Source organism: Mesocricetus auratus, unplaced genomic scaffold (assembly GCF_017639785.1).
Source record: "Mesocricetus auratus isolate SY011 unplaced genomic scaffold, BCM_Maur_2.0 Super-Scaffold_100007, whole genome shotgun sequence".
NCBI classification, from domain to species: Eukaryota; Metazoa; Chordata; class Mammalia; order Rodentia; family Cricetidae; genus Mesocricetus; species Mesocricetus auratus.
The window spans coordinates 22,247,168-22,271,520 of record NW_024429191.1 but is presented as its reverse complement, the minus strand read 5'-3'; the positions used below and the strand labels follow the sequence as shown (position 1 = coordinate 22,271,520).

Below are 24,353 nucleotides of genomic sequence, written 5' to 3'. Positions count from 1 at the left end.
TGAGACAGGATTTCTTTGTGTAACAGTCCTAGCTATCCTGGAAGTAGTTCTGTAGACCAGATTGGCCTCAAACTCACAGAGATCTGCCTTTCTCTGCCTACCAAGTGTTGGGACTAAAGGTGTGGCTGGCAGTATATTTCTTATGCACAAACAGTTCCAGTGTGGAAGAGTATACATTTTTCTAATTTTTTCTTGAAATAATTGATATCAATATTGTTAAGGATTGCAGTTTAGATTTGTCACTAACAAAAAACAAGTAGTTGACAAAGGAAAAGATCGACATAGATAGTTGTAAGAAACATATTCTCACTTTGTCCAAAGGAAGAAAATTCTCTCTGTAGGAAAGTTCTGATGCTTGATTTGTAGTCAAAACGCTAAATAAATGCTTAAATATTTCCTGAAGTCATCGCCATTTTAATGTCCTTGACTTCTTTTCTCCTGCTGGATCCATAGCAATATTTACAGTGTAATTATATGCTGCTCATAGATCATGTAGGCCCAATTCTGAGAGGAGTGCATGGAGGAGGGATTTCACTTCATGTAGACAGTCACACATATAGTCATCTGAATGTGTGTGGGTAGACTTCACCACATGTAGACACTCACATATATAATCTTCTGAATATATGAAGGGTAACCTTCAACACATGTGGACATTAACATATATAATCTTCTGAATTTATGAAACATGACCTTTGTTACATGAAGACAATTACATATACAGTTATTTGAATTCATACAATTCCTTAACTTAAATATGGCTTGGTCTTGTATGATCCTCTAAAGATCAGATCCATCTGTGAAACAGTTATTATTGTTTAGTATATTATAACTTGTAAATCTTAGATAATTTTTCATTGTTTTTTATTGTTTTTGTTTCTTATTATTAAAAGTAGCAAAAAGAGTCCTTTCATTTTTAATTGATTACCTGTGGGACAATTTTTTTCAGTAAAGGGATGTCTACAGTCAGCAGAGCCAATGAAAATAAAAAAATCCAGGAACTGTCCTAATATTTGACTTTTCTATCAGAACCGTGTAGGAATCCTTCTGTGAACCATAGAAATAATAAACGCTGTGCCCATTGGAACATAATCTCAATCAGCAAGATGCCACTGCTTTCCAGATTTCCTCACAGGCTCTGATAATTCCATGCCAAAACTAGCCATGAATTTCTTCCTTTTAATCTCCCCTAATGCCTTAGTCAATTATTGTCATTGTTCTGGCTCTCCATTTCTCAACTGAACCAGTCAGAGGAGGCTGGATATCTGCAAGACTCAATTTAAGACCACAAACAACCATATTCCATCTGAAAAAAACAAAAATAAGATAAAAAGGATAAAGGAAACCCGTAACAATTTCCTGGCAACACCTTCATCTATTGGATTGCTCACTGGGATGAGGGATATGAGGGGTTTGGAAGATTTCTCCAGTTGATTGTCACAGGAGAGCTGGCTGAGGGGAGGAAGAAGCAGGAGGAGGGGGACCTGGCATCTCAGTGATCCATAGGATGGTGGTGCTTCTCCCCTGGCTGTCCATTATTCTTTGGTAAGATGATTTTTCTGATTTCCCCATTTTATCTTAGTGGAAAAGGAGAGCATACATCTACTGGGTGAAATTTTATTGAACAGTGAAAGAAAATAGTGGCTGGTATCTATGATGGGGTAAACTAGCACCCATGAAACAATGTATTTTCTTTGAGGCCAGGTGTGAGAATTTTTGACTCTCAACCTTCAGGCTAGAAAATGCGCAGGCTCAACTTGAAGATGAAGGCAATTTCTACTCTGAAAATGTCAGTCGGATTCTTGACAACTTGCTGGAAGGCTATGACAATCGTCTACGGCCAGGATTTGGAGGTAAGACACTGCATTGAGGTTAGACCAAATACTTAAAATTTAACTCCTCTTTTATAACCCTTCAAAGACCCAGAGGAGTTAAAAAAAAAAAAAGGTAATGGTGTAGGTAGGGGTGCCAGTACTTCATGTCTGTATTGCTATCACTTTCTCATTCCTTCCTCAGTCAGTGATCTTTTGTAAGTTATTTGAACTCTATAAGCCTTATGTCCTAAACGTGCACGTGTATGTGTGTGTGTGTGTGTTTGTGTGTGTGTGTTTGTGTGTGTGTGTGTGTGTGTGCATCACATCATTGACTCACAGGGTTGCTTGAGTGTAGAAAGAACTTTCCCAGGTGTGACACTTTCCTTGTTATTTGTTTTTTGCAATCTATCAATACACATGTTATTGTCATCATTAGTAGTAGTATTAATTATTATTAGGACACACTGATTTTGTTATCTTCCATTCATTAATAGTTTCCCAAACTTTAAAGTAATTGTTGTAGGTTCTCATGGTTTAAAAACTAAAGGGAACTCACTAGCGAGGGGTGGAAACAGGCAGAGCACTAACTTTCAGGCATAGGAAGTGTCATGCGGAGTCACTAAGTTCTGGTCACAGCACATATGGTAATAGCCTCAACCTTCTTGGTTTATGTCAGGTGCTGTCACAGAAGTCAAAACAGACATCTATGTGACCAGCTTTGGGCCTGTGTCAGATGTGGAGATGGTGAGTACCTTGGGTTCTTTTATTTAAGAAGGATATCTGTGGCTTAGGGCTTATGAACACAGGTATTGCCATTCATCTTAGCACACAGTATGTATGTTTCTATTGGGAAGACACGTAAACTAGAGCAAATGACTGGCTCTGCTTGGCCACTCAAAATTGAGCTAGATTTTAATATAGTCTCTCCTCCATCCACATATTATACAATGAATAGTTCCACAAAGGGAAGAATTACTCCTTTTTGTGATGTCCTAGTAAAATTAAGAAATTCTTTTTAAAAGCTTCTTGCCATGTAAGAGTTCACTGACAGGTATAATGCCAAGGGATGACTGTTATTTGCAATGAGCCATCACTAGTACTTTTCATCCAAACAGTGAAGAAGTCAGTTGGATAGGTTCATGCTTTCCACCTTGTACGTTGTGGGTGCATCAGTGGGTGTTCTGGAGAGTCTGTTCCAGGTACAGATGGCTGTAGGATTCGTAAGAGGGTATTTATGGAAAGTGGCAATGAGAGCCTGAAGTTATCTCTCTGAACACAGTGTATCATATTTCTTCCCGGTTTTCAGGTAGTATTTTTTCTCACAAGGCTAAAATACAAGCACCAAGGCAGAAACTGTCATAAATGTTTTCAAAGAAGGACACCATTAGCTTCTCTTGGGAAATTGTAATTCTGTATAAATAGTAGCTGGTGACTTCTTCTCCTACTTTAGAATTGATGTGATGAGAAGGAAACAGTAAAGAAAAGATGGATAAACAGTAAACGAAAGGGGAGCCAGAAGGACAAGACAAAAGGAAGAATGGAGAAAAAGGGACGGACAGGGAAGGAAAACAGAAGGAAGATACAGATGAGGGGTAGAGAGTGGGAAAGAGGATTATGGAGACATAAAAATCATAAGACTTGAAAAATGAGAGTCAGTACAGGATACTTGTTGCTTTAGTATCATATTTTTTTCCTTCAAGTTCTTTATTTCAAGGAACCAAGTATAAGCACTTGGTGCTGCAGTGTTCTAGTCTCAGTTGATTTTCATTTCGTCCATGTGTGTCCTCTTAGAGTAGTTTTGTGTAATAGAATCCTTATGTTCCATGGTTTATGATTGTAATAGAAATACTCTGTATTGAAATTTACTTCTAAAATTGAATGACTGTTTACAGCAATAAATACCATAAAGCAGGCAAAAACTGTTTGCAATGGTTCAGAACAGTAACAAGGTATTTGTCATTGACTTCTGTGATATCATCATAATTATCTCTTAAAATTAGTATTATACCATAATGCCATGGTTTAAAAATTGAAATTGTTGTGTGTATATTAAATATTTTATTTTCTGCTTAAAATAATCGTGGTAATATCTGCTTGTATGTTCTCTGACAATAACATCAGAATTTCATGGTATACAGTGTTAATTTGCTAGCCAATGAAGATGTCCATTGTTGGATTTGTACTGTATGGAAGTATTGCTCTCTAAGCCTACTGCAAAGGTGAGTGAGGTACTAAGAAGAATGGCTGGACTAGCTGAAGGTAGGACATCAAATCAAACATGATGCTTGAACTACAAATACTTCTGTGTGTTTCCATTTCAAGTTAAAGAGATTACAGAGAAAAACCATGACTGAAAAGTTGGCTGGCTGGATAGACATGGAGGAAAATGTTGAGCAGATTAAGGATGGAAAACGAGTTTGGCCCAGTACATCTTTGTTTTATAATATTACAAACCTTGTGAGATTGAGGGAAGAAGTCAATGAAATCGGTTTGTGATTAAAAATCATTTACTGATTATAGTCAATATCATTTATTCTAAAAATCATTATTAATTACTAAATTATTCATCTTCATTAAGAAGTTATTGCTGTGAACTTTGCTTTCGTGATTAAATTTAGAATTTGGCGTAAATAAGGAATAAACTGTTTCACAAGACATTTTCCACTTTGTGTGAATATTTGTTTTTTTCCTCTTAGGAGTATACAATGGATGTTTTTTTCCGCCAGACTTGGACTGATGAGAGGCTGAAGTTTAGGGGTCCTGCTGAGATTCTGAGCTTAAATAACTTGATGGTCAGTAAGATATGGACCCCTGACACTTTTTTCAGAAATGGGAAGAAGTCAATTGCTCACAACATGACCACGCCTAACAAGCTCTTCCGATTAATGCAGAACGGAACAATCCTGTACACCATGAGGTGAGTTGCCCATTTATTTCTGCTTCCTGAGGATCCATTCACCATAGTAACCAGAAGTATATGTTTCAATGTCTGCAGGCTTACCATCAATGCCGATTGTCCCATGAGGCTGGTTAACTTCCCCATGGATGGACATGCTTGTCCACTCAAGTTTGGGAGCTGTAAGTTACACAAAGTTCCTGGAAATCAAATAGGGCATTAGAAATATACACTTACTTGGTTTTAGCTGAAGACTGAGACGATGAAAGAAAATATTATTAGGAAACACAGTATAAGTTCAGCAATATCCTCTCTGTCAATATTAGAAGTTTCAGTTAATTAGATATTTTTGTTTGTTTGTTTTTTAAAGTAAAAAAATAAAGTCTTCCTTGCCGGCCTGTAGTGGCATAGGGAACCTGCCCAAATCATGCAACCCCAAGCCTCTGTCTTTTTTTGTAATTTAAATTAAAAACATGCCAGCTCCCCAATTCTCCCTCCACCAGCCCCACCCCCACCCCCCACCCCAGGCCAATCCCCACATCCAGGGAGGATGAGGCCCTCCTTGGGGGGATATCCAGAGTCTGTCATTTCATCCAGGTCAGAACCTAGGCCCTTCCCCATGTGTCCTGGCTGAGAGAGCATCCCTCCATCTGGAGTGGGCTCCCAAAGTTCCTTCGTATGCTATGGTGAACACTAAACCAGTCACGTGCATGTTTCTTCCTTAATAGATAAGGCAGGTAATGCTTGTTTTGAATGAAGGCAAGCTAACTAGTTATTTTTAGTGTTTAGTGTCATTTGTTTAAAAAATACAGATGCTTACCCAAAAAGTGAAATCATATATACTTGGAAAAAAGGACCGCTTTACTCAGTAGAAGTCCCAGAGGAATCTTCCAGCCTCCTCCAGTATGATTTGATTGGGCAAACAGTCTCTAGTGAGACAATTAAATCTAACACAGGTAAGACTATTTTAAAAAATCCTTTAACACTCTAGTATATATTTTCAAAATACCTAGTATTTTATTACATTAACATTAGATATTACAGACTAAATTTACTATTTTGAAGTGATGTCTTCAAAATTTATTTTTGACTGGGTAAATAGGAATATTTGTGTAATCTTGGAATGAATTGTGTTATAAATATATAAGATGCCATTAAAACCAATAAACTGGTATGATTCTTTGCATCTGATCAAGTGATATTTTTATATATTTTTAAGCCATGTCTTTGCTTGTTCCTTCCAGACCCTAGTAGTTTAAAAGTTTTGCAAGTTTTATATTCATTTTTCTGTCAACAGCAACCCTGCTAATGAGAATGTCTTCCAACAGGTGAATATGTAATAATGACAGTCTATTTCCACTTACAAAGGAAGATGGGCTACTTCATGATCCAGATATACACTCCATGCATTATGACAGTCATTCTTTCTCAGGTGTCTTTCTGGATTAATAAGGAGTCAGTCCCAGCAAGAACTGTCTTTGGTATGCCTCACACTTTGTGTTCTATTTCCATTCAGTTTCCACTTTGTAATGCTTGTGTTTTTGTGGTGAATACTGACATCTGTGTGTTCTCTCAATATACAGAAGAAACAAAGCCACATATCATGTAAAATGACTCATCTTTTTGCAGGTTGTGTGATAACTAGACAAAAACTTGTCCCTTCAATATTTCTGGGTCTTTCCTATGACCTATTTTATCTTAGTTGTCAGTGCTCACCTTTAAGGAAAAAACCTGACCTGGAGGTAGTGGGGCATGCCTTTAATCCCAATACTCAGAAGGCAGAGGATCTCTGTGAGTTTGGGTCCAGTTTGATCTACAGAGTGAGTTCCAGGACAGTCAGAGCTGTTGAAATCCTGTCTCACATACACAAAAAGGAAAAAATGTGACGTGTACATCCAGTAAAACAACTGGGTAATATAGTAAATCTACTTCATTTATCTGAATTATATCTCACTTTCAATGAGTTAAATAGAGTTGCCATCTTGAAGATCAATAATTTAGTCAAATGTTTGTCTCCAATTGTGAAGCATAAAATCACTACTTGGTGAAGTATGAACAAATATTATGAGAAGCAAAATCCAATTTTCCTGTATTTTTCATTGCTATAAATTTAATAGTCTATATGAAAGATCTAAGCTGAACTAGAATTTCAGACTAATTATGTATATATATGATTTATTCCATTAGAATAAATTTACTTTTCAAAATTACCATAAATAAAAATTTTCATATGGTTACTATCAGCATTCATGTCTACAAATTACGTAAATTCTCAGTCACATTTCAGGCAGAAAAACTTCTGGCAGGAGGGTGACAGAACTCTTTTTCTCATGGGTAAACTCTTTATCTTTTAAAAAAAGTTTTTCTTTTAAATTAAGTAAGCTAACTTCATACACATTTTCTACTTATTTGTAGTGAAAGATGTAATGAACAAACAAAAAGGCAAAATTCAAAACATTTACATCATAGTAATTTTATGCATATTCTCAGGAAGAAAAACAAATAGAGTTGCCCATGATTTACATGTTACTGTAGTTAATTGATTCAATAAATGGTTTTATAGAAATTGTATTTCATAGGTCAGTGCAATCGGTTGAGATGACATACAGATGGCAACACCTGTGATGACGCATTACACTAAAATCATCAGAGGGTGGCGGAATGAGTGACTGTCCTTACAAACTTGCCTTTGCTGGATCTTGTTACTGATGCTGACTACTGTGTTTCTCTTTCATTTCAGGAATCACCACTGTTTTAACGATGACCACCTTAAGCATCAGTGCCCGGCACTCCCTGCCCAAAGTGTCCTATGCAACAGCCATGGATTGGTTCATAGCTGTGTGCTTTGCTTTTGTCTTTTCTGCTCTTATCGAGTTCGCAGCTGTCAACTACTTCACCAATCTCCAGTCACAGAGGGCTGAGAGGAAGGCACAGACTGCAGCCCCTCCTCCTGTAGTAATATCAAAAGCCACTGAACCACGGGAAGCTGAGATTATTGTGGTAATTTTTCCCTCTTCTACTTTACCCAGCAGATAGAGGAAGCAAGCTCAATCAGTAGCAACATATAAATAAGCAGTCGAAACAGGTTTTTTTTTTTTAGCATAAATTACATAACTAGAGTTGCTTCCCACTTCCCAGGGTGAAGCTGAAGAAAAGCCTTCATTTATCTTTTTTTCTAAAGTTTTCCTGTTCATTCATCATCCTTACTTGTACTGGCAGACTCTAGGCTCTCAAAGGAGACTAGAAAGTTCTGCTTAGCCTTTAGAAGTTTCCTTTGAACAGGTTCCCATACAGCAACTAGGGAAAATAAAGTTAAACAAAAAAGGTCCTAATGAGGCTTCCGGTATCTCAAGGAAAAGAAACACCTGTAGCATGTGAGGTTTTGTGAGAAAACCCCATAGGCTGCTTTTATTTTGTATGTGGGGGAGATAAACAATGAATATGCGTTCTCTGAATGAAGATATGACCCATATATAACAATTCAATTAAAAAGATGATCACATTTTCATGAGTGCATTAAGTACATGCATATTACTGAGCTCATATTCAAAGGCTTATTATTACTGAGAAATACTCATAAACTTTTTAGAATGTGATATACATAAGCCTTAGTCTGCAAAGTGTTTTGGAGTCAGACATGAATGATATGATTCATATTTAAAGGGTCATAAGCATACTCCCAAATTTCATTCAAATTCAAGAATAATTTCTTACACTTTTTAAAAAATATATTATAAAATTGATTGACAAACATTCATTTTATCCTAATATAAATCTCAACATACAGCCCTTGCCTAAGAAGGATCATTTATTTTGTAAACTTGAGTAATAAAAATAATCTGAACCTGCAAGTCATTATTAATTGTTTAAGCCTACTGAATATTTCCTAATCCAAAACCACAGGTGAGTCAGGAACTCTCAGATTGACTACATGTTGGAAACTAGAATGCAGTACATGTTTTACTTCCTCAAACTGTGGCATTTATTGGAGAAAACAGCTCACAGTTTGTATTAACCCTTTTCTCTTTCATAGATTGGGGGTTTTGTTTGTTTTAAAGAATTGACATTTCTCTTGGAGTAGTGAGGTCATTGCCACATTTAGTGGAAATATGCAAATGATTTTATTGCCTAGTATTAATCTACATTGGGATAAAGAATGAAAGAAAGAAAAGAATATAGAAAAGGCAAAAAGGAAATGCTATCTATTGATCCATTCTCAATTTTCTGCTATTACAAGCAGGAAAATTCTGTCTTAGAGGTCATAGATGAGCAGCAATTTGTAAATAGCATGGTGTTAGCCACAAATATGACCTGCTGGAAAAACAAGAATTGATTCTAGAATTTCTATTGTCTATAATTTCATAAGGTAATACCATTCCTTTCCTACCAATATCTAAAGGAAACAAGTGTACCTGAACATGTACTACTGTATAAAGTGTGTTTTAGGATGTAGATGGCATCATTCCCCAAAGCCTTCTCTTGACCTAGTTATAGTTTCTGTATATACACAGAGAGAATATATATTACCCTATATTATGAAAGTTTGTATAACAAAAATATGTTCTAGGCTTAGTCTGACATGCGTGGAAAACATTTTAGAAAGGGTCACTATAAAGAAAGTAGCTGAAGTAATAATGCACAGTGTAGAACTTAAACCTACTCTTTGTAGATAAGGTGTAACAAAGCTTGGTCCTTTCCCTGAGTGAGTCACAACTCTGAGCTCCCACCCTGCTAAGGATTTTTTGTTTTGTCTTGTTTTTCAAGAGAAGATAATAGAGTCTAAGTTTGAGAAATAGAGCAGCAAAGAAAGATAAACTCATCAGAAGCAGGATAATTAAGTAATTAAATGATTATGAATATACTAATTGATTTAATGTTAGGATAAAATAAACAAAAACGGCCAAATCCTTTATTTTATTTTTGCAATATATAGTACCAAGTGTTGGGGTACATGATTTCAAATCTTTGGAGAAAACTTAGTTATCAATACCTCAGACCATTATTTTAAAGGTATAAGTTACTAAAAGGTAGAATTCAGATCCCAGATATTCATAAATAAACTATCTCCTATGATGCTAATATAGTAACATGATGGGCAGGTCCTATTGACAGATATTTTAAAATGTATTTAAATACCCCCAGAAAAATTTTTATTGCAAGTTCCGTTTGTCCTTATGAAAAATTCCATTTTCCTGACCCTTGTTTTACTTAAAATATTTGAAAGCAATGAATAGTATATCTTTTTTGTTTCTGAAAGGCTAAAGTGTAAAAATTAAATATAAAATTAACCAAACCAAAAACATAAACCCTAAAGGTATCAAAAATAAAGACATGATTATGTAGGACATTTACATTTCATTTGTTCATGGCAAAACTTAGCAAGATGCTCTATAGACTTGAGAAGAAAAAACATAAATTGCACATTGGCTATTTATTTTATACAATGGAATATTATGATTGCAAGGTCAGTTTATTTTTTCTCAAATACCATGACATTTAGAAACGCCTATTCAGTTATAACCAACACATTATTTAGGGAGCTTGCCATTGAAAGTACAGAATACTATGGTGAAGTTGAAGTACAGTAATTTTCTAGTTTCCTTGTTACTTTAAAGGTCTAAGCCCTCTTTGCTAGGTTCTTGGGTGTTAATACTTTCTACACACACCATGGTTCCCTTTACTAGTATTGTTCCTAATATATCATGTGTTCATTACAGGTTTTGTGAATCTGCATGTAAAATCTGCATAAAAATTGACCAAAATTTTATTACCAAGGACAGAGAGTACCTATATATTAATTGCCTCTTTATGCATTCTTTGCCACCCACTTGTTAAGGGACTATGGTATATTTTTCATACCTTGAGTATATGTGAAGTTTCCTACACAGAACATGGAGTGTCACGATAGGATCTTTCCTTGAATGAAACATATTGTGCAGGAAGAAGAGATCCAAAGGAAGAGATGAGTCCATGAGCAATTGTAATAAAGGCTGTAGCTACAGATACATGGTAGCATGAAAATATTTATGTTAAAGTGTCTAGTTCATTTTGGAGGAGTCTATATTTCTAGAACAGTTATTTTAAAGGTGAAAAGAGAAAGATGAGCTTGGCTTGAACAGAAGCCCTAAGCTAATTTCTAGGAACTTGTGCATAGAGAGGGATATAAAACCATTCTTTCTGCCTTCTTCTTCAAGGTGAAAGTATATGCCAGTCCCTGACATGCTATAGTTGACTATGTACAGAGATGTGAGGAACAGAATGGCAAACGTTACTTTTCCTGTTCAAAATTTGCTGAAATTTCATCGAACCACATCATTATTCTCTAATAATAAGGGTTGAATAAGGCCTATGAGAGACTTGGAGAAACAGAAAGCGCAGGTGTCTCTTCCCCATGATTGTTCATGTGGAGACAACAATGAATTAGGTGAAATATCATTTGTTAGACTTTTATCCATATAGTATATCAGTCTATACTGTTTAAAAACCAGTCTAGGTTCCTTAGTACCACTGATATGCCAGATGATTCCAACAAGCCATTTCTCAGAGGACATTCTGAAATCCTCTATAATTTAAATAACACTTGCTCTATCACAACCATTTTAAAAAATATTAGTGTAGCTTCTAATTTTGCCATAATATTAACATGATGATATTGTTTACAAATACTATTTGTTTGGGATTTTTTGTTGTAGTTGTTTTTGTTTTTTTAATTTTGTCTTATTTTGGGGCACACATTGATCGGTTCTATAAATAATTGTTTTGTGCATTGAGTAGTGATATTTAATTACAATATCTCTGCTAATAGATACATTTGGGGCCATGAGAGATAGCTCATTGATTTAGAATACTAGCTACTCTTGCTGAGAACCCAGATTCATTTCCCAGCACTAACAGCGCTAACATGGTGGTTCACAACCATCTGTAATTCCAGTTCCAGGTGATTCAGGGTTTTCTTCTGGCCTCCTCAGTCATCAGACATACATCCAGTGCACAAAGCCCTAACCCTAAATAAAATAAACATAAATAAAAATATTCTTACAGATATATCTTGGCCACTTTATATAAAATACTAGACTAAAATAAAATATTTCCTATTAATGTCTTATTTCTGCATCAAATAACTGATTATCATATTGTCTACTTTAATTCAAGGTACCAGTGCAATATAATGTTACTTAAAACAAAGAGGTGGTCTAAAAATACCCAGAACAGGATGGCACTCATCAGCAGGGGAGCCCAGGAAAATTTCAAAACCACAGGTGTTCCACTCAAAACCTTGACAGCCCCAAGCTGAGCCCTCATCTGGACTCTGACAAAAACCTATTTTACCATCAACCTAAGCTCGCCTACAATAGAGCAGGTGGGGTCTCATGCAAACCTGTAGCTTAAAGGCTTTGCAGAATTTTCTTTCTTTTCATTTCAGAAATGTAAGGAATTTCTTCTAAATTGGCACCGAGTATCTTCTGGCTGCAAATTCTTAACTATCCAGTAGATGCTTTTCCGGTGGACAGCATTAAATACAGAACTCCTACAGTTCCTTTAGAATATTACATTTGCTTTTGCTAGAATCCCCAGACCACCCATAACTCCACCCGCCACTCTTTACCCCATGTTCAGTCACTGCTAGGCAGGGAAATAAGCAGGATTCTAAAACAGCTATTCCCAAGCTTTTCTCCCAGCAGGCATTTGACAATGTCTGCATTTTGTTACAAATTGGGTGAGTGTGTTTTTGGTACCTTGTAAAAAGAGGTCTTGACACTGACCAATAATTTGGAGGACAGTCTTCATTCAGAAAATATTATCCAACCTAAAATGTTCATACATTAGAGTCTGAGAAACCCAGGGTAATGCTTGTAGGCTGCATGGGATACAAACTGTTAAGGGTGGAATTTCTGCCATCTGAGTGATTCAAGCCTCTCACACATGGGACTCAGTGAGCTTCCTTATTCAATTTCAATTTTTTTCATGACTAAAATGAGCATAACATGGCATTAAAGACATTTTCAATGAGTAAGTAAATTATTCATGTAAATTTTCTCATAGTACTTTTCAACTCCTGGAAAAATATTGACATTGTCGTTCATACATTGATTAAACATAAGTTTTGAAAATATACTCTGTTCCTTGTACTGGACAGGCATTATTTTTGTTGTGGTTGGGGTTTTGAGACAGGATTTCCCAGGAGCAGCCCCAGAAGATCGAGGGGATGGGTGTTGGGCAGGGGATCCACAGCCTTGGCTATCCTGCAACTCATTATACAGACCTGGCTCTTCTTGAGCTAACAGAGATCCCTTTGTCTCTGTCTCCCATGTGCTGGTATTAAAGGCATGCATAACCTCCACCTGATTAGTGAGAAACTCTTGCTTGAACATAATGTGCCCTATTTTATTAAGAGGTCATGGTCTGAAAGAAGATAAACCTAAATAGAAGTAGTTAATTCTAGAAAAAATAATACAAGCTACAGAAATTCTAAAGAATCAGGAGAAGTGTTTGAAGGTGGCACTGGTGATATTGGATGATGCGTGAGCTTTCTATCATATTGACCTGTATGGTGACAGGGCAACATAATTCCTAGCAAAGAGGAAATTTAGTTCAAGAAAATGATAAGAATGGGGAGCAGACATGTCTTGCAGATAATTGAAAAGACACAACTAAGATTTGCTAATCAAATATTTGTCAGTCATCACGGTATGTATTTTCTGCAAATTCATGTAAAATACAAACTATGCATGAGGACAGGTAAAATTATCCCACATTAAAGATGAGAATTGAGCCATGAGTCAGAGGCTCTGATGTTGGTGGCACATTTAGGCCATATCACAAGTAAGCATTTCATCTGCTCAGAAATGTTCCACAGAGATTGTTTGGTGTAGAAGTGATGAACAGGATCTTTAATTCCAGGCTATTGTTATTTCACCAAGTTATGAAACATACCTATTTTCTCTGGACCAAGGTCACTGGGCAGTCTCTGACAATATGGGGATGGCAAGATATCCAGAAAGAGCTTTTCTAGTCCAAATCACTAAAGATGATGGTAGGAAAAGAATAACATCTTATACATTTTTAATGTATTATAATTTGCAGTCATGTTTTCAATCTCAATAAATGAGACAGATATGACCTTCTGCCTGAAACAGAAAGACAAGTTTCTGACAGGTAGTATGTAGTGTTCAGAGTAAAGAAGAAACTGAAAGGAAAGTCTCTGATGGTTTGCCCTTTTCCACTCCATCATGCTTTTAGGAATTTTACTAGGCTAAAGGATTTTAGTGTTATGCATGTATGGAAGAGAGGTGGCTCCTTTGGATGTTTTTCTCTTTTTTTCTTCTTTCTTTTTAAAGAATGAAACAGGCACATTTTATGCTTTCAGGTAGATGATAATTTAGCAACATTTTAATGTGTAAAATAAAATTAGCTAATCAAATAAGAGACTGAGAAACATGGTAGAAAACACTTAGGAAACAGTGTCAATTTTATAGATCTAGTGTGTGATTTGTGAAGACCAAAATATTGTCATTCCTTTATAAAGCAAAATCTAGTGATCATAGGGATTTAGTTCTTAATATTACTTAGTTTTAATAGATAATGCCACTCCTTTAAGAATCATAAAATTAGGTATCTACCTATTTTATAACCTCTTTTCTTTCAAGACCTGTGACTTATTTAATTCTGTAAAAATGCCAACCACAGTACCAGGCTAATAGATAAGGGAGTCTTCACATGAAATTCACTATGATTAGATAAAATCAAACTTATTGTTTTTTTTTATGAAGAGACAAATTTTTTCATGGTTTCTAAAAATCATAATAGGCTTAGATTCTTTAAAATTACAACTGTTATTTAGAGAGTCAGAAACTTCTGTGGTGACTCAAACAGTGAAGTTCAGGATAAGAAGAAAATTCAAAACAAAATGAAAAGATTCTTTTGAGTTGATGCTCCTGCAGCCCAAATGTCACCATACCAGCAGGCCACTGTTATCCTGTAGATTAGCCAACACAGGAGAGCTGGCTGTCTCATCCTATGGCTGCAGGGTTGCTGACTGTAGCTACAGGAGTCTGCCTGCATGAGGAACATAGCACACCATGCTGCAAAGTAGTGATTTTGTTGTCAGGTAAGAAACAAGGCCATTTTACAAGATCGAGGGGGAATGTTCAGCAAGTATTCGAAGATAAAGAGCCAGTAAAACAACCTAGCCCCAAGGAAAGTGATTGTTATAATATGTAGACAAGAAACAGCAGGAAATACAGTAACATGCTTCATCTACAACAGCATGGAAGGATTTTACATCAGACAGATCCAAAGTCTCTGAACTAGGCTCGGTAGTTTAAAGCAGAGATAAAAATTGTTGCTATGAGTCAAGCATTGAATTGGAGCTTTACTAGAAGTACAACCATAAACAACATACCCCCTCTCTTTTGACCCCCACTTTCACAAATGTTAACAGATGCACTTAATATCTCTGTCTTTTTAAATAAGTCTTATGGTTTCAGTAGAGACAGGAACTCAGTGATACTAAAGAGCATGACAAAGCATTTAGGGTAGTGGATGAATTATGTGGGATGATTTCAGAGGCAGAGAAACCAGTCAAGGAGAGTTCGTTGGGACAGTGAAGGCTTAGTGTGTCAAACTTTTAGGCTTAAAGGCAGATATATATATTTCAGAGGACAAACATTCTCCCACTTTTTAAAAGATTTAGCATTGGCCTTTGACATACATAGGTGTGATGGACACTGGCTAATTCTTCTTTTCTTAAATTTCATCTGGTTCAAACTCGTAAGTGTGAGAATGTGAAGATTTATGCTAGAACTTTTTAGAAGGCTGTTGTCAGTGAACAGAAGTAGGATTTCCTTGTGGTAAGTAATTGTCCACATGTTGTAAACCGAGTGAACCTAAAATGTATGCACCCACCCACCCACCCACAAACACACACACACACACACACACACACACTGAGGGAAGCGGGAACACTTGATTATGTACATTGACTGTCTTAGAGGGTTAAATATAATTCTGTCACTTTTCCTAATTATACAATTCTCTATATAATAGCTCAAACATGCTTAATATTGACATGTATTGTTGATGTATTCAATTTTAGTATGTCAGATTGGAGCAAACTACTTTTTTTTTAAGTGAGGGTGTAGGTATATGGCTCAGTGTTAGAATACTTGCCTAGAACACATGAGATCTTGGGTATGATTCCCAGACAGCTTAAAAAAGAAAAAGAAAATTGGAGCCATCTTTAGTGTTTGCTTTAGGGCAGGATGTTTTGCTTAGTGATAAAGATATAGTACACATGAACACAGTAATTCATTTAAACTCCAGCGTCACAAACACATACATGAAATAAAAGCTTTGAATGTAAGTATTGTAACACTTAGAAAAATGACAATAAAACATAGTCATACAAATTTGCTGATGCTATATTATAGGTAGATAGTTAATACATATGTGTCAGTGCCTGTATAAACAAGAGACCTCTGTTATTTTACTGTGTTGACAATTGTTATCTTTCTTCCTCAGCATTCTGACTCCAAATACCACCTGAAGAAGAGGATTAGCTCCCTGACTTTGCCGATAGTTCCATCTTCTGAGGCCAGCAAAGTTCTCAGCAGAACGCCCATCTTACAAACAACACCTGTCACTCCACCACCACTTTTACCAGCTGTTGGGGGCACCAGTAAAATAGATCAGTATTCTCGAATTCTCTTCCCAGTAGCATTTGCAGGGTTCAACCTTGTGTACTGGATAGTTTACCTTTCCAAAGACACCATGGAAGTGAGCAGTACTATTGAATAGTTTGCAGACCAGATAACCTGGGTGCTGCAGTTTCTCATTTTCCTCGCTGACAGCAAACAAATTCCTGAGATTTGTGTAGATATTCTCATTTCAGATATAAAGTAAAAACTGAGTATCTGTAAATTCATAACGTTGAATGAGCATGAATGGACCAAAAACAATGATGTTACTCTTCAAAATTAAAACTAGAAGGTTACTGAAAATATGAATTTTATATACAATAAAATAATTAATAATAATAATAATGTACGTAGATAATGTAGAATCAGGATGAGTTTCCCAACATTTATTTTCATTGTTCAATATTTTTTGAGACAGGTTTTCTCTGTAGATTTGGGGCCTGTCCTAGAACTCACTCTGTAGACAAGGCTGGCCTCAACCTCACAGAGATACACCTGCCTCTGAGTCCCAAGTGCTGGGATTAAAGGTATGTGTCACCACCACCAGGCTTCATTGTTCCATATATTTAATTGTCACTGTTAATAACATTTTCCATAAGGGAGACTAATTCAGAGATGCTAGAGATTGTCTTAAATTTGTTTTGGCTTAATTTCTAGTCTAAACATTTGTTAGTATGTTTACTCAGCATGCTAGAGTCCTTTATGATTTTACAAGAGCTTTCAGTGACATTGGACAGCTTATATGGAGTTAGACAGTTCTTTTTAACCTTGCTGTGTTCTTTTACCTCAATAAAATGTGGCATTATATACATATAAATAATACATAGGTTATAAATTATGTATGCATATTTACATAGCTTTAGTTATGCTGCAACACTGTTGCTACTTCCCATTGAATTCACCTTTCAAAGAAAATGCTTGCTGAAACACCAAGAAGTTTTAGGAAGGTCACTCTGTGCACTTTGACTGTATATTCTGATTACCGTTACCACACATAAGCTCCACTTTCCTAAATGTAATACTAAATAAAGCCATAGCAACCCGGCATCTCTGGCTCTGATTCATAAAGATGGGGAAACAAGTCTTCTTAGGTACTGAGACATGAACTGGCTTCCTCTCCCCCAGTGTTAGGAACACCCATTCTGAGACGCAGGAGGTATGAGACAGCCAGGCTCAGTGAGCAGCTGAGAAGCCTTGAGTCATAGTCAAATAATCACTGCTTCCTTTTGCTTCTCCATAATCAACAGAAAAATTTGGATGGGATTTCTGTTCTCTCTTTCCCCCAATTCTTGATGATCCCTCTATGTTTCTCTTAAATAAAATTACTATAACGAAAGAGGAACCAGAAGTAAGACAGGCATGCCAATCAGTCTTTTCAGACGGACTGAATCTCAAAACCCATCTACCCAACAAAAATAACTTGATCATAATAATCTGTCATTTTTCATGAAAACAAAAACCATCAACTGCAGATAGACAATTTCAATTTTAATTGAAACATCTGGCTATTAAAGATAAAAGAGATGAGGTCTCTATCCAACTTATTATTTTATTTAGTAACCAAGTATATTTAAATTTTGTAGACTATTTTCACTTATAGAATAGCTGAAGTAGATCCTTCTAAAGATCATTCCATACTGGAAGAAAAATATATCATTTCTTTATATAAACAAAAATGGTGTAATGATATAATTACTCATGGTCCGTTTCTATTTTAGGGAGTATATTAAGTGATTAAAAGCCAGACAGATCCCTCATCATCTAAGCTAGACAATATTGATTTTTCATTTAATTTAAATTCTGTCAAGAATATTCTATTTTTCTCTATGTAAAGATGAAGAAACCAAAGCACCAAGGGAAGAATCCCAATTCATTATCTAATATCAAGTGGTCACCTGTGAAATCATATACAAACAAGTAATAGTATATCCACTGAGCAGGTTATATTTACATATTTATGTATGTATGTTCCATATACACATAAAAATAATTTTAAGAAAACTAGATGCTAAGAATTCTGAAGTGAGTAATAAAAAATGCATGGAGGAGGAATAGAGGGAGGAAGAGGAAGCATGCATTTTGCCATTATAATTACAGTTTAATTTTAAAACACACACACACACACCAAACCAAGGAACCCAGAGCATGAAAAAATATTTAAAATCAATTCTCATTAATGTGCTACAGCTGGGAATCATACCTAGGCACTGGTATCATATCATAGCTCATTTACTAACCTTAATCGCACCAGTCCCCATCTAATGAAACATGATTCTTCTTCCCTTTTCTCCAGTGCTCCCTCTCACACTCTATTTCATTTCCCAGTATTGTCCTTTTGGAATTTGACATCCTCCATATCATTCCTCATCTTCTTTCTGAATCTTAACACAATGAGCATTAATCTCTCGGTGAAGTAGAAACACAAATAAAACATGTAAGGCCTAAAGACACCTTGTTAACAAAAGGATATTGAAAAAAGTAACTCCATCAAATTATAACGTTTCAAACTTTCATAGGATTCCTGAGAATGCTATCTCTCAATGTATGCCCTGGAATGGTAATAGAGACTAAATGAAAAGAAAACAGTTTCCCCAGTCAAATAATTTGGAGAAGAGATGCTGAGTCAATATTAAAACAGGTTTCTCTTCTCTTCTTCTCACAGTCTTTATTGCACTCATGTGTGCCAAGCTGCTAATAGTTTGCTGTGGGAAGATACCATTTCTTAACTCCTTATGACTGTGAACTTTACTTTGTAAAACAAAATCTTAGCAAGAGAAGAATTCCCTAGAAAACAATTTGGGAAACACCACTTTAGGTACTATTTACATGATTCCCTCTATTAGCCCCAAATTAAGAAGACATGGAATTAAGTGTGTGGATGTGGACTTTTGTTCTCACAGCTATTAGAAACCACATTATGACAGTAAAATAGAAATCAAGCTAGGCACTTCAGTAGAGAGGATTTAACGTGTAAAAGTCTGCTAAGCCACACAGAGATATTAAATCTAGGAAGCAGATAACATGAAGGAATGGAGAGGTTTCTAGAATCTAGACGTCTAGGAAAGAGAACTCATAGATCAGGACTCTGCCATCCAAGTAGAGGACACCATCGAGGTTGTAAAAAAATAAAGCTAAGACCTCTGTGAAGAAATCCATTGGGGCTGGGAACCATGACTTCTAAGACAATTTGATGCCTGCTTGGGCTCAGATCACTGGGTTCCCAGAGCTGAGGTGCGGCCCTCAGGAGATTGAATGAGAGCTCCTACTCATTGGGGACCACATGTTGAGGGTGTATAGGTTGTTTGAAAATAACACACTTGGAAGGCATAAAGTCTGGTGATTCTGAGAATATAATGAACTAGAGATGGAAGCCAACTGCATCTCAAAATAAAAGAAACTCTGAAGGCAAAGTCAACAAAAGAGAAAATAATCTTTTCTTACACTCTTGCTTTTCTCTGTCTCTCTAGTAATCTTCATTGACAAAATCTATAGCAAATTCCAGTGATGGACAAAGAAGAAAATTACAGTTTTAGCTCAAGCATCAGAAAATGGAGAATGAAAGGTTAGACACAGCAAACAAATACTTGTCAAATGATTCTTTAGCATATTAATACTATATACATGCTTTTGTGAATATTTATTCTGCAATTATCCTTCATACAAACCCATAATAGTTTTCAAAAGAGAACTTATAAAATACTGAAAGTCATGCATGTGTCTGTGTGTGTGTCTGAATACAGGTGCACACATGCCAGTGTCTATGTTCAGAGACCAGAAAATGATGGCCAATGCTTGTTTTCACCTTCCCCATTGTTGGAGACACGATCTCTTTGGTAACTGCTGTTGCATATGTCTGGGTATCTGGCCCAAGAGGTTCTGGGAAATTTCCTATCTATTCTTTGGAAGCATTAGCATGGCAGGTGTGCATTTTATTACCCAATTTTATCAAGTTGTGTGGATTTCAACCCAGTACCTTATGCTTACACAACAAGTGCTTTAGCGGCTGAACCATCTCCTCCATCCTCAGTCATTTTTTTTTGTATCCTTACACAACATCCACAGTATATGATTCTAACTAGTAATATTTACTCTTCTAATAGAATGATAGTCTCACCTCGATACTGTTTTGAAATGAGTCCATTGTGAGGCTATTTGTTACAGAAACAGCACATATATTAAAATAATTAAGAAGAAAGAAGAGCTATCAAAACGTATGAAACACACATGCACACATTCCATATATATATGGAATGAATAGCAAGGAATAAAATACACATGACTACTTCACTCTCCATTTCTGTCATTATTTGTAACCATCACCCATATTTGACATTCATAGTTGCTTCTCTGTTAGACTTTCTTCTCAGTCAGCTTCTTATCTGTTTTATTTGGGGTTCTTTGCCCAGAAAAATTAATGAAAGGTTCTGATGAATGAATAGGACACTATCATTACCCTCAGAAAGACTACTTAAACAAAGACATCTCAGGAAGACTTGCAACTCTGAGATTCCCAACCTTACCTGAATCTACTCACTTGTCAGAAAAGATCACCTGGCACATTTATTCTAATCAAAATAACATCTATCAGAATTTGATATAGCATGGACACCCAGAGAAGAGGAAAGGTACAAGATCTCCTGAGCACATTGGGAGTATGGTGTGGGGGCAGGTAAGAGGGAGGGGAGCGGGGAGGAGAACATGAGGGATCAGGAAGATTGAGTCAAGGGAAGAATATATAAAGAGAGCAAGTAAAGAGATACATTAATAGAGGGAGCCATTTTAGGTTTAGAGAGAAATCTCTCACTAGGAAAATGTTCAGGGATCCACAGGGATAACCCCAAGTAAGAATCTAATCAATAGTGGAGAGGCTACCTTAAATGCCCTTCCTCTACAATGATATTAATGACTACCTTAAATGCCATCCTAGAGCCTTCAGCAGTAGCTGATGGAAGCAGAAACAGAGATCCACAGCTAAGCACTGAGCTGAACTCCTGGAATCTAGTTGCAGAGAAGGAGTGATGAGCAAAGGGGTCAAGACAATTCTCAGGAAACCCACAGAAACATCTGACCTCAGCAAATGGGAACACATAGAACCCAGTCTGACAGTTGGGAAACCAGAATAAGACCCAACCAGATTCTAAACAAGCACATTAACAGCGACACAAACACTCTCACGGTTTGTTTGTTTGTTTGTTTTCCTTTTTCTGAGACAGGGTTCTCTGTATAGCTTTGGAGCCTGTCCTGGCACTTGCTCTGTAGACCAGGCTGATGCACATGTTAGTGGATTTCAGCCTTAGTATTATAAAGTAAAACACAGAAAGGTAGGTGGATTTCTAATTGAGAAATGGTAGCATACACCCCGGGATGTCAACTGTTCTGATATGTATTTTAAACCATTTAAAATGTTTTCTTTAACAGTTGTATTTAAGGTTCTATAATGAGTTGCTCAGGGAACCATACAGAAAAGAACTTTTTGTCATAAAATACTTATTGGTAAAACCCAATGTGCATTTATTATATCAAATGCACTTATATAGGCAAATTTATCATCTTATTGCATACAACTCTTAATCACCAATTCACAATTGATAAGATTATGGCTAAATACATAGTGCATCACTGTACAAGAGTCCAACTCAAGTGGAAATCAATGTGAAAGTTCTCAACAAATTTGATGCAAAACTATCATATGAGTCAGCCATAACACCTTTTGGTATATACCAAGTAGACTCTAAGAAAGCACACTAACAGTGATACGGACACTCTCATGTTTGTTTGTTTGTTTGTTTTGCTTTTTCAAGAAAGGGTTTCTCTGTATTGCTTTGGAGCCTCCCCTGGTACTCCCTCTGTAGACCAGGCTGGCCTTGAACTCACAGAGATCCACCTGCCTTTGCCTCCCAAGTGCTGGGATTAAAGGCATGTAACACCAATGCCTGGCTTATACTCCCATGTTTTTGTAACACTATCCACACTATTCATTGCACACAATCAACCTATATGCCATCAGTAGATGAGGTTGTAATTAAAATGTGGTAAAAATACAAAATGGACATTTATGAGCCATAAAGATGAATGCAACCACCATATACAAGAAAATGGGTGAGATTGGAAGTGATCCTACTAAATAAAATAAGGTCAATTTAGGAAGATGACAGTATTTTCTTTCTGTCCTAATTTGGTTTTCTATTGCCGTGATAAAGTAGTGACCAAAAATAACCTGTTAAGGAAGGGTTTATTTTACTTTACATGTTACAGACCATCATTGAGGAAGTCAGAGCAGGGGCACTCTGGTACACGCAAGAATTGAATCAGAGACAATAGCGGAGTTGCTGCTTACTTACATGCTCCCCAAGGCTTGCTTAGTTTGCTTTCTTACACAACCCAGTACCATCAACAAAGGGATGACACTAACCACAGTCATCATGACCCTCACATATTAATCATTAATCCATTTCCCCACCCTATCCCAGATGGGCTTATTTTATGGTGGAGGAAATCCCTCAATTCCTTTTTCTCAGATGACATATGATGCACAGATATATTTTAGACCATCTCTTGAGACACAAGGCCCGTATACAATGCTATTTTGATCAGAGTTCATTGATGAGGAGCTTTGGGCCCACAGTTCAGTTGTATGCAGTCCAGATTTCCGCATGGATACTCAAGGGATTTAACACGATCCCCATTCTTCATTATCATGTGACCTCAAGACTCGCTAAGGGAATGATGACACTATCTAACTATCATCTATGGATCATCTACCATCTATCTATCAATCTATCTACCTACCTATCTATCTTCTATCTATCTACCATCTACCTTTAATCTATCATCCATGTCTCATTTTGTACATTTGTGTTAAATAAATATGCACAAATATCTCCCATAATTATCCCATTTCTCCAAGAAATTAAAGAAAATAAGAGATAATAATATATCATAGCAGAGATCCTAATCTAAGAAGGCACCCTTGTACAATGAAAGTGTTTTAAATACACCTCCTCAGGCAAGCCACAATATTTTTGGACATTCTACAAATTATTATTCTTAGTTTATAGTACTCTTGTGAAAATATAAATATACATATTTGCACACATACTGTTAATACTGTGTCAGAGACATCATTTATTAGTCAAAGTCAGATATTTTAAAACTAGTTATTATGATTTATTTCTTTTTATTTCCCTAGTGTCTAGCACAATATATACTATACTATTTTACTGATGCTTCATAATTCTTTTATAAATACATATCAGTTTTCTCTTCAATTTAATTTTTAAAAAATGTCTTGAGCATGTAAAATACCAGCTTTGCCTACCCAAGAAAGTTGTTATGTCTCCAGGATCTGACTCTGGTGTGCCCTTCACTTCTTATTTATGAAAGCTTTTGATGAAAGAATACAGCACATATACACAGAGTCGAGTATAAAAGGCAGGATTTATAACAGAGTAAAATGAAAGACTATCAAAGAGTGGGACTAGACAATGGCCAGAGGGACCTGTGTGTAAATTGTGCAGGTTTTATACTATTTCTAAAGTGCTTAGACCAGACAGCACTTCCTTAAAGGTATTCCTTTTCCAGGTGATTGATATATCAATTTCGATTAATCCTTAAGATTGGAAATGATGGTATGTTTTTGTTTCTTATCAGAGAGCCTTTGGGTTGATAGTTACTATCTAGCATGATTTAGAAAGTTGCCTACTAATGAATTTCTAGGAAGTATAGAATTTCATTTCTCTGCCCAGGTACTGAGATCTCATTCAAGTCTCCAGTAGTCAGAGTTCTGCCAAGGAAGCATCTCTCTTCAGCAAATAGAGACCATTTCCCTTCTAGTTTTACAAGTTGCTGCTGGTGAGGAAGGGGTCCATCCCCAAGGGCCTTCAAGCTTGGTAATAATTAGGAACCTAACAGTTACAACTCACATCATGTACAAAACAGTTTTATTTT

The 24,353-nt window shown here is 36.2% G+C and overlaps 1 protein-coding gene across 2 annotated transcripts; it reads left to right on the top strand.

Moving 5' to 3' along the window:
- The first annotated feature begins 1,149 nt into the window (after positions 1 to 1,149).
- On the top strand, positions 1,150 to 17,453 carry Gabra6 (gamma-aminobutyric acid type A receptor subunit alpha6). Of its 2 annotated transcripts, XM_005071935.4 has the most exons (9): positions 1,150 to 1,545; positions 1,735 to 1,853; positions 2,491 to 2,558; positions 4,511 to 4,731; positions 4,810 to 4,892; positions 5,523 to 5,666; positions 6,039 to 6,191; positions 7,451 to 7,710; positions 16,231 to 17,453. In XM_005071935.4, exons 1-9 carry the CDS (start codon positions 1,508 to 1,510, stop codon positions 16,504 to 16,506), a joined length of 1,362 nt encoding a protein of 453 aa, XP_005071992.1. In that variant the 5' UTR covers positions 1,150 to 1,507; the 3' UTR covers positions 16,507 to 17,453. The 2 variants fall into 2 exon arrangements, with proteins under 2 accessions (XP_005071992.1, XP_040604403.1); XM_040748469.1 differs by lacking the exons at positions 1,150 to 1,545; positions 1,735 to 1,853 and adding an exon at positions 3,953 to 4,033 and having other exon boundaries at positions 2,542 to 2,558.
- Positions 17,454 to 24,353: the final 6,900 nt, after the last annotated feature.

Coding starts and splice junctions, on each gene's coding strand:
- Gabra6 (XM_005071935.4), top strand. CDS start 1,508: ATGGTGGTGCTTCTCCCCTGGCTGTCCATTATTCTTTG. Junction 1,854..2,490: donor TCTACGGCCAGGATTTGGAG/GTAAGACACTGC, acceptor GGTTTATGTCAG/GTGCTGTCACAGAAGTCAAA. Junction 7,711..16,230: donor GGGAAGCTGAGATTATTGTG/GTAATTTTTCCC, acceptor TTTCTTCCTCAG/CATTCTGACTCCAAATACCA.